Source organism: Papaver somniferum, unplaced genomic scaffold, assembly GCF_003573695.1.
Source record: "Papaver somniferum cultivar HN1 unplaced genomic scaffold, ASM357369v1 unplaced-scaffold_83, whole genome shotgun sequence".
NCBI lineage: Eukaryota > Viridiplantae > Streptophyta > Magnoliopsida > Ranunculales > Papaveraceae > Papaver > Papaver somniferum.
In genome coordinates, this window is record NW_020651304.1 from 2,643,460 (window position 1) to 2,654,409 (window position 10,950).

Consider the following 10,950-nt stretch of genomic DNA (forward strand, 5'->3'; position numbering starts at 1 on the left):
AGAATATCCGACCTTTTGGTTGTTGATTTAAATTGATTGACACTTGGATATTGGTCTTTGGTACCATCCAAGTTATCTCTCTAGTATTTGATAAAGACTCGCAGATTTCTATTTGCTTGAGTATATATAAAATCGAGAGATTGAGATATAAACTCTTTGATGTACTTTTTATCTAGGTTGAGTCTGACTGTCTAGTTGATTCTCTAGAAAGTATATTGGAGTTTGTCCATACAGATTGCTAAGCAAAATATTGGGTGTGGTTGTTGTACCCCCACTTTTTCAACATATATCATAAAAAACATCCCTCACGCCATCATGCCGGTATTATTATCATAATATTTTTCTCGTTTTCCTCTCGTTTTTTTTCCTCTCTCTCTCTCGTTCACCATGAATCCTCTTTGTGGCGATTGAAGTAACAAAATCAACAGTAGTTTTCTTCAATTCTTCGACGTTTTTTTGGTGATTAATCGGTAGGTTTCTGGACTATCTTTTTCACTGTTTGTATAGAGGATTCTTTCGTTTAGATTTCTGGTACTGGTTATTCAATTAGGGTTTTTGCAATCTTGTTTTTCTCTTTTGGTATAAGAGGTGTTGAATTCGTGCGTGATTGTTGCTTCAGATTTTAAGGTTTTGTAACCTTCGTAGTAATTTGATTTTTGGTTTTTGTGAATTGGATTTTCTTCCCTAATTTCTCTGTAAAATTTCGTGCTTTCTTAGAACTTAACCCTAGGATTTCTTACGTGTAATTGAAGATGCAGTTTTAGGTTTTGGGTTTTTCTTCAGTGTGTGTTTGCCGAAATTGAATTGAGGGTTTTCTTTGAGCAATTTGGTAGTATTGGAAGTAGGGTTCTGTGATTGTTTTGAAGTTTGGGGTTTTTCTTTTGTATGAGATTAAAGAACAAAAATCAGTGGTGTAGATTTTTGTAAACCAGGATTCTGAGGTGGGTTTTTCTTTTTCTTTTTTGTGATTGAAGAAGCAAAATTGAATTTAGGTCTTTGAAGTGGAGTTTATGGGTGATTGAATTGGAGTTGCTTTTGTATTGTGGATGTTTACCATCATATCTTGTGAAGGTTCAATTAGTGTTTTGATGTATGGCACTTTGAGTTTTCATTGGTATTGAAACCTTAAATTCCCATACACTAAACTCTAATTTTTATTCTTGAGGTTTGTTGCCAACCTTTACTACTTTCTCTTCTTTGCCTGGGATAGTTACGACAGTTACAGGAATCCATGCCATGTACACGTTCTAGATCTTTTTTTTCATCCACGCAGTGCAGACTATCACCATCTGTTGTTTCAGGTTCATATCATCTAGGGTCTCCTTCTTCTTCTCCTCATCCTTCGACATCATCATCTCAAGAACAAAGTGTCAAGGAATCTGATCAATTTTCGCAACCTTTCATACATAATGCAGAATCTGATGATACCATGGTTCATTGTCCCTTCAAAATTTTTGAAGAATGTCAGGATGGTGTTCATTGAAAGGGGTATGCCAAGACATCAATTCTTAAACACATACATGATCGTCACTGGCCATCACAGAAGGCTAAAGCAGTTTGTAAAGAGAGGATATGTACCAATGCAGTAGTCTACGCGGCTTGGGAGAAAGTTCTTACCCAACTGCAGATGCGGTTGTGTGTTGACTGTATGAAAGTGCATTCATGGAAAAGGCCTTGTCGCCCTCACAATGGCGATATTTTGGTTGGTCCCTTCAATGGCAGGTACGCAGATTTTTTTAATATTTGGTATTGATAGACATGTAGCAGTTGATAGTCATCCCGTGGTTGATGTTGTTGAGCATCCTGTTGAATCCTTAGGGATTTATCTAGAGTTGCTTGATATGCTGTATCAGAAACAAATTACTACAATCTCCAACATTCCACCACCGTGTAGGCTGAACTTTTCAAGAGCCTTAAAAACTGCACTTGACAAGATTTTGGCTAAGCCCACAGATTTATCTGCTTGGATTCAACTTTTGTTGTTACCAATTTGTACCCTCAGCCTCTACATCCCAAAAAACACTTCCGAAGAGAGGTCCGGTACAAGGAAGAAACTTTAAATTGCTGCAGTTAATCAAGCTTTGATTGAATGGGGACAACCAGATGGTTGTTGCACTATTGCTCACAGAATATTGGAGTTCGTAAAGCAGGATCAGCAGACGCAACAACACTATAAGAAGAAACTTAATAAGACTAATGTGCAGGCATGTAAAAAGAAGTTAAACAATGGACATTATACTGCAGCAATATGTATCCTCTCTTCAAATGGTGTAGCTCCATGTAATGCAGACACCCTCCATGAACTGCAACTAAAGCATCCTCAAGCATCACCTCCCACCATTCCTTCAGATGACATAGGTGTTGTTGCAGTTTCTGTAGATGTTAAGGCCATAGTGAAAGCTTTGAAGAGTTTTCCAAAGGGAACCTCCTGTGGAAGAGACGACCTCAGAGCTCAACATTTATTGGATGCAACAAGTGGTGCTGCTGCAGCTATTGCCGAGGACCTTCTTAAGTCTGTCACAGGGGTTGTGAATTTATGGTTTGAAGGTTAGTTCACACCTGAGTTGGGTGAAGGCATCGCCAGCGCGCCTTTAATAGCATTGAACAAGCCCGGTGGAGGGATCAGGCCAATTGCAATGGGGACAATTTGGAGGAGGTTGTGTTCAAAACTTGTCGTTTCTTCTGTGATTAAGGACATGACAACCTACTTATGCAATCACCAATTTGGTGTTGGAGTTCCATGTGGAGCAGAGGGCATCTTACATTCCACCAACAGATTGTTTGAGCTTAAAGGTAACCAAGATAGTCTTTCTATGTTATTTATTGACTTCACCAATGCTTTCAATATTGTGGATAAAACTGCCATGATTAAGGAAGTAAGAGAAAAATGCCCAAGTATCTCAAAATGGGTGGAGTTTTGTTATGCTAAGCCGGCCAAGCTTTACTATAATGAATTCACCTTGTCATCTGCACAAGGAGTTCAGTAGGGAGATCCAATTGGCACGTTACTTTTTTCTTTGGTATTACACCCACTTGTACTTAAAATCGCTTTACAATGTACGCTTGACCTTCATTTTTGGTACCTAGAAGATGGTACGATAATTGGAGATACCTTGGAAGTCTCAAAAGCCTTGAAGATTATTCAAGCTGAAGGTGCTGAGAGAGGATTTTGTTTGAACCTTAAGAAAACTGAAGTTTTCTGGCCAACTTCAGATCCCAAACACTATGATGTTTATGTTTTTCCGGTTAATATTAGCAAGCCAGATAAAGGTGTTAGAGTACTTGGTGGACCTGTAAGTTTAGATGCTCAATATTGCAGTGTCATTGTCATGGCTAGGGTGGATAAAACCATTCATCTTATGGAATGTATCAAAAACCTTCAAGATCCCCAAAGTGAACTCTTATTACTGCGCAATTGTGCTGGCGTATCCAAGCTTTATTTCGCTATGCGCACCACCAAACCTCAGTTTCTGCAGGCTGCTCAGGTACGTTTTGATCAATTCTTACTGCAATTTTTAAGGTACCTGGTTACAGGGGACGGACCTGGGTTTGGACCTATACAACAGCGCATTGCTACTCTCCCTATCAGAGATGGTGGCCTCGGAGTTTATACCATGGCCGATACTGTTCCATATTGCTACTTAGCTTCGATTTTCCAGACTAAGTATCTCCAGGATACCATCTTGCGAAGCACCTTCGACTTCAGTCCACATTTCCAGATTGCTTTGGAAAACTACATGGAAGTGTGTGGTTTAAGTTCCTCTACTTTCAATATCAAGGACACTGCCCCACAGCCTATGCATTTTCTGGCAGTTCGCTTCTTTGATGTTGTTAAGAGGACCATATCCAACACTTTCAACTTGTCAGAACGTGACTCTATTCTATGGCAGTGCAACAGGCAAGCACATGCTCAGGACTATCTTAAAGTTTTTCCTATTCCTGGACTTAATCAAGTTGTTGGGCCACGTCAATTCAGGTCAGTATTACAATACAGACTAGGAATACCTATTTTTGAAGGAGTTAGTTCTTGTTCATGTTGTCATAGAATCACGGATCGTTTTGGAGATCATGCAATCCACTACGCAAGTGAGGTTGGTCAGAAATTTCGACACGATATGGTAAGAGATTTATTTGTAGATTTATGCTACAAAGTAGGTGTTGCTGCTAGAAAGGAGGCAGCTTTGGGTTTTTCATCTGATACAAAATCTTCTCTCAAACCAGCTGATATTCTTGTTTATAATTGGAAGAATTGCAAGGACATGTGTTTTGATGTCACCAATGTTTCACCCTTTTCTAAGGGAGGAAACCGCAGTTTCACACCCGACCACGCTATTTCGGCGGCTATTACTCGTAAGAGGAACAAATATGTTGATATATGCTCGTCCAGTGGGTATGGTTTTGGGGTTCTAGTTTTCTCAACATTAGGGGAGTTGGGAGATGACGTAGTTGTTCTTTTGAAGAGATTGAAGAATTGTATGTCTAGTCACGATGGTAACTCTTCTTTAGGCAGTTTTCTTATTTCTAGGCTAGGCATTATTATTCAAAAAGGCGTGGGAGCACAAATTGTTGCTAGACTCCTAGCCAGATCTGTGTAAAAAAAATAAAAAAAAAATTAGTATAATATTTTTAGTATTATTATTATTATATTATATTTTTTCCATTGTGAGCTTCTTTTATGAAAATCATCAATAAACATTTTTCATAACATTAATCCAAGTAATAGTCAATAATTTCATTGCTCACGAAAAAATTGTATTTAAAAATTAGATAGTACTTAGTTTTTTCTAAAAAAAATAATTACTCGTTCATCAAACTTTCAGCAATTTGACCTATCAAAATTTCCATTTCATTTGATCCCCGAGAAGAGGAGCCATGATCATCTTCATCTTCTTCGCTAGCATCACTTGTATTTCCTCGCATGCATCGCATAATAGAATTCTAGGGACAAATCTTTTCATATTAACAAAATAGTAAGGTTAAAAAAGAAATTTTGTAATTTCAACTTTGAGTGGGTCTACAACTTTTGCTTTTCAACTTTTTAAAGCTACTCACCAGTAGCTTTTGAAAGCAGACCTAAAATGGAAGTGCTTCTGATAAAAAGCACTTTGATTTTTTTTATTAAACATGTTTTTCGATCAAAGTTTGTTGAAAGTTTGTTACAGAGTGCTTTTAATGTAAAAAAATTCAATCCCAAACGGGGGTTTACTCACAGCCTTAAAACAATCACCAAACCCCCATTTCTGATTCTTCAAAAATGCTCCAGAAAAAAAAATCCAATTCAATTTAATTAAACACTCGGTGAAAAAAAATCAAACACTCTCTGAAGAAAAAACTCATTGCCCCAAAAACAATCACCGAAACCCTAGTCTTCAAAAATTTTTGAAGGAGAATTCCTAAAAACTGAGTCTTCAAACACACCGAAGAAAACCCAAGGAATAATGATCAACACACCACTATTAACGAATTCTGAAAATAATTTCAACTTCTGCTTCTCAAAGAAGAAGAATGACCAAAAGCCCTAACCCATTTCTTCAATTAACAAACCCCGGTGCCTCAAATCCACAAATCGAATACAATTGAGACTACAAACCCTTAATTGAAACTACAAAGAAAGGATACATGACCCTAATTGAAGCCCCCTCTACAAACTGCGAAAAAAACAAGATTTTAAAACCCTAAATGAACTACAGAGAATAAGAACCCTAACTCCAATCGACGATATCCCCACTACATCACCAGCAACGCGGAAGAATCGAATAAAACTACCAGTGATTCTGTTACTTCACTCACCGCAGAGAGATTTGTGGTGAACGAGAAAAAGAAAGGGAGAGAGGGAAAAAAAGAGGAATTTTTTTTATTATTATTATCCTTTAAGCTAGGAATTATTTTTGTAAATAATTATATATTATTTGATGAAAAACTTAGTTTATCAAACAAGAGTACGTTACATATCAACAACAACTTCGGTAGAAGGCAGCCGAGCAACAAACTGGGTGCCAACACCTTTTTGAATAACAATGCCTAACCTATGAAATAGAGAACCGCCTATCTTGGAATTGGCGTCATGATTAATGAGCATCTGCATTCGCTCGGCTGGTGCAGGTGTAGTAGCGAGAGATTCTTCTTACAATGTGATTGGTGCTTTGTCTATTGGTTTGGGTATTACAACAAATTATTTGGCTGAATTATATGGAATCATTGTTGGAATGGAATGGGATGTAAGATGGGGAGTGAGGCGCATCTGCGATCGCTCGGACTCTTCTAGTGTTGTGGAGGCGGTTAAAAATTCTAATTTACCTTGGTTCTCTAGACAACGGTGGTTAGAGGTTTGTAGAAATTATGATTCAATAAGGTTTATTCATACCTATAGGGAGGCCAATTTTTCTGCGGATTCCATGGCTAAGAGAGGGTGTCTTCTAGATAATGAAGTTGAAATTCACTATGATGGAAGACCTCCGTTTTTAATTTCTGTGGAACGACCTAATGTTGCTTATTATAGATTCAAGTAGTTTGCAAGTTTTTGGGGTTGCTGTGACCTATTTTCTTGTAAACACTTCTTTGTAATTTTTGTTATATATTAATACAATTTTTGACTTATAAAAAAAAGCGTCATGACTAATGAGACAATTTCTCAATCTTTTTAGGAATGCGATTATATCTGCGCTAAGTTCAACTAGAGTAGAGAAGGCCAGCACTCCAAAACTGTATCCATGGGCAGCACATATGTCAAGGTATTTGTGGCGCTTACTGGTGATGGCGGCTGAAATGGCATGCCCTGGTACAAAGTTTCGTGGCTTGGCAGTTGTGAACGGTGAAACCCCCGTGACGTCCAAGCATACATCTTTCCCATCCTCCCAATTATACATCAAGATATCAGCTGGCTTGTATTCTTTGTTGGAGTTAAACACAAACCCTAAGGAAACCTCTTTCCTTGCATGTACTCATGCCCTATAGCACATATCGGATAAGACATCTCGTGTAAAGTCGTGCCTGAATTTAATCCCGACGTCTTTAGCACAGTGTAGGGCATGATCCCAAAAGATGTCCATAGGCCTTTGACAGCTGGAGCATATAGAGTCCGGTTCAAACAAAGGTATGCTGAGACGGTATTGTAGCACATCCCAAAAATGTCTAGGTCCAACAGACTGGTTCAGCCCAGAGATCGGAATGGCTTTGAGAAAGTCCATTGCATGTGCAGTCCGGTTACTCTGCTAAAGAAAAAAGTCACGTTCTGACAAGCGATAAGCTGCGGGAATCTGTTTGACAATGATATCAAAGTATTTAGCCGCTAGAGACTTCATATAATGAGGGGAGAAATAAGGAAAATAATTATTTTTTTTAATTTTTTATTATAATAATAAAAATAAAGAAAATAGGGGAGGGCCGGCTAGAACCGGCGGCATGGCCGGCCGGCTAGCAGTGTGGGCCCACCCTCACAGTTCCTTTATTATTTTATCTCTCTTCCCTTTCCTTCTTTGACCAGACTTCCAATCCTACTTCTTCCATGTTTTTGGATGCTCCTTTGAGCATTATTACTAAATACACCCGTGCCTCTTACTCGGGGCTGACTCGGGGGGTTCCCCAAATGCCTGAAAGGAAAATATCCATTACTTTCCATGGAATTCGACCGAGAAAATCCATGGATCATGAGTAGGTGAATATTAGAGTTTAATTAGTGTATTTTTCCTAGGAATTCAACTGATGAATACAACACTAGATATAATTAACAGGTTGCTATGCACTAGCATGCCGCATGTCTAGGGACCTTTACATATGATGGGATCAGCATCATATGTGATTCTGGGTTAATTCAGACATCATAGATGAACAATTAAATGTGCTGAGTCTTTCATCTTTAATCAATAAATGTATGGAATATTAAATGTGATTCTGGGTTAATTCAGACATCATAAATGAATTATGAATTCAATTAAATGTGCTGAGTCTTTCAGCTTTAATCAATAAGTTTTTCCTCAGAGACCCTAATATCGCCGTCATATATTATTATTGTCATGATATTACAGGACTTTGGTTCACCCCTTATGAAGATACAAATTTCTTATAATTCTAATACCGATCAGAGATACATAATTTCCGATGTGATTTTACGAATATGACCTTCATCAAAAATCCACCATCAACGGTGTGATTTCCTTTTCGATCGTAGATCAAGGTGATTGGAAATTGATAGAAATAGACAAAGTCTAGATAACCTGAAATCCGGACTTATGCAACCCGAAGTGCAGCCTAGATTATTATTCACCTCACAAGTGTTAAACTTGTGGAATCAACAAATTCTGATACGAAGAGAACTTTGATGATTTCTATCTATCTTGATTGACAGAGAAATCTCAACAATCGAATCAAGATCAGGATACTCGAGCTATCAAGATAAACAATATCTGGACCTGGCTTCATGAATCCCTATGAAGTCTTTGTAGTCGTTAAACCCTAAAAAGGTTTTACGAGGAGGACGACTCGAGCTTTACAACTAGGACACACCAAGAAAAGTAGTGTCGGGATTCAAAGATCTCAGTTTCTTGAGGTTCCTTTTTTATAGACATTCAAAGCATAGGTTGATTTAGGTTTAACCTAAGATAACTTTGGAACCAAGCAAATAATATCCACTGTTAGATGAATTTTTGAATCTGATTTACATAACAAGATATGCACTTTGGTTAGGATGAACAGTAACTGAACCGTGTACAAGACCACGCTCATGAATGGTTAGTCGAAACTAGACAACTGAACTACAAGCTTGAGCATTTTCATATAATACTTAAAACTTAACTCGAGTCACAATTATGTGATCAAATATGTCTGTGGCGTTTTTAGAGATTATTCAAATACTAATTATCTAGGAGAAATAATTTATGTGCAAATGAATTTAATCGACATGGTAAGTATATGTACAAGGTACAAATAATTAACCTGTTCGTGAACAATTAAGTCAAAGTACGTGTACTGGTATGTATACCTTCTGACATGACCGAGTTCCGGAGTTCACATACCTTTTACAGTACGTGTACTGTTATGGATACTTTAAGACAATAAAACAGTTCTGAAGTTCACAGAACTTTTCTGGTACGTATACCGGTATGGACATCAAACCGGTTCCGGGACCAACAATTCTTTTCTAGTAGGCATACTGGTTCGCATATCGATCCGGGTTCACGAGTTCACAGACTTTTTAATTGACGGAGGCCAAACCCCTTACACTTGAATCACTGTGGAATATCCTCATTATCAGTTTCGTTAGAATCTATGTTTTTGACAAAAATACGATTATGTGGCTTAACGTTTGAGGCTTTTCTCAGGTGAACCGTTTATTTCTCTTCCTAAAAAGTTCTCTAAACTGTCTTGTGATAAATGACACTGAATTATCAAGATCTTCATCTGAAAAATCAGTATCAACAAGATTGTCCATAGAGTTGTCAACACTTTCATTTTAAGAGTTTTAGTGTTTTTCAGTACTTTGAACGCAATATCCTTTCCAGCTTTGGATTGCAGTTCATGATCAAAGATCTTTAACTTTCTAACTAAAGTATTTCTGGAAAGAGTTTCAAGGTTATTCCCTTCCATGATGACATGTTTCTTAGACTCGTATCTTGCTGGTATAGATCGTAGAATTTTCATCACAACTTCCTTTTGGGGAATGGTCTTCCCTAATGCAAAATAAGCATTAACAATTCCAGACACTTTTTGATTAAACTCACCAAACATCAGCGATACGAATATTTTCAAGATTTTCATCATCCATATGAAGATTTTCCCAGTCAGAATTTAGGTTTTGAAGCCTAGCTTCTTTTGCTGAGGTATCTCCTTCGAATACGGTTTATAAGATATCCCAAGAATCTTTAAACTTAGTGCTCGAATACGGTTTCTAAGATATCCCAAGCATCTTTAGACTTAGTGCACGAAGTCACATGGTGTTGAAGATATGGACTTATGGCGTGGTTAATAGCGTTTATACCATCAGAATTATCTGAAAAGATGAGGGTACCCAAATACACCACAATCTTTAATTTATCCACCTATAAGTCCTTTTACCGAAAGTGATTGTCTATGGACAAAGTCGAGACAATACGAAAAATCGGTATTCACACTTTGTGTGATCGTCTATGGATACGAGATCGAGACAATATAACAATCAAAGTGTGATTACTTGATAATAGGTTCGGACTTAACCAAACTCTATAAGATCACTATCACGTAATACGGAGTTAACGTTCGTGTATCATACTTTTAATTATAATAAACAATTATAATTGCGGAAATAGAAAAGTAAAGACACGGCAAGATTTTGTTAACGAGGAAACCGCAAATGCAGAAAAACCCCGGGACCAAGTCCAGAATTGAATACTCTTAGAATTAAGCCGCTATACAAAATCTAAACCAATTTCGTATAGTTGCGACCAAGCAACTAACCCTAGTTCACTTAGTCTCTTCAGTATCCCTGCGCTTCCGACATTCAATAAGTGCACGCACTGGAACAATTCTTTTGGGTCGTATTCCAAACAGTAAAGGAACAACAAATCTGTTTAGAGAAATATTCAGGTAATTTGTTTAAAAAATTACCTGAATATTGTACATAATAACCCGACTTCTTCCTCAACCCCAATGGAGAAATAACTCAATTATTACAAAAGAAAATTAAAATAGCGAAATAAAAAATCTATTATTTTCTTAGACTCCGAACTCCCCTTTTCCTTGTATCCACAACGTATTTATAGCTTTCAAAGGAAACCACTTTCCTTTTCGATTTACCACTACCACATCAATCGCCCAATGAGAATGCGCCACATGTCAGGACAATTAAAAATCCTCCAATAAGAATGTGACACGCGTCAAATAATATAATTCTCATGTAGTTACAATTTTTTTTATTTGGGAATTATTTATTTTTTATTAAATCCAACCATAAAGAATAATATTCTTTCCATACTATTC

General features: G+C 37.3%; 1 protein-coding gene across 5 annotated transcripts; it reads left to right on the plus strand.

Moving 5' to 3' along the window:
- The first annotated feature begins 335 nt into the window (after window positions 1–335).
- On the plus strand, window positions 336–4,612 carry LOC113345800. 5 transcript variants are annotated; one of them, XM_026589469.1, is made up of 2 exons: window positions 336–1,165; window positions 1,279–4,612. In XM_026589469.1, exon 2 carries the CDS (start codon window positions 3,330–3,332, stop codon window positions 4,593–4,595), a length of 1,266 nt encoding a protein of 421 aa, XP_026445254.1. In that variant the 5' UTR covers window positions 336–1,165; window positions 1,279–3,329; the 3' UTR covers window positions 4,596–4,612. The 5 variants fall into 5 exon arrangements, with proteins under 5 accessions (XP_026445254.1, XP_026445255.1, XP_026445253.1 ...); XM_026589470.1 differs by having other exon boundaries at window positions 1,302–4,612; XM_026589468.1 differs by having other exon boundaries at window positions 336–470; window positions 975–4,612.
- The last annotated feature ends 6,338 nt before the right edge of the window (window positions 4,613–10,950 follow it).

Coding starts and splice junctions, on each gene's coding strand:
- LOC113345800 (XM_026589469.1), top strand. CDS start 3,330: ATGGCTAGGGTGGATAAAACCATTCATCTTATGGAATGTATCAAAAAC.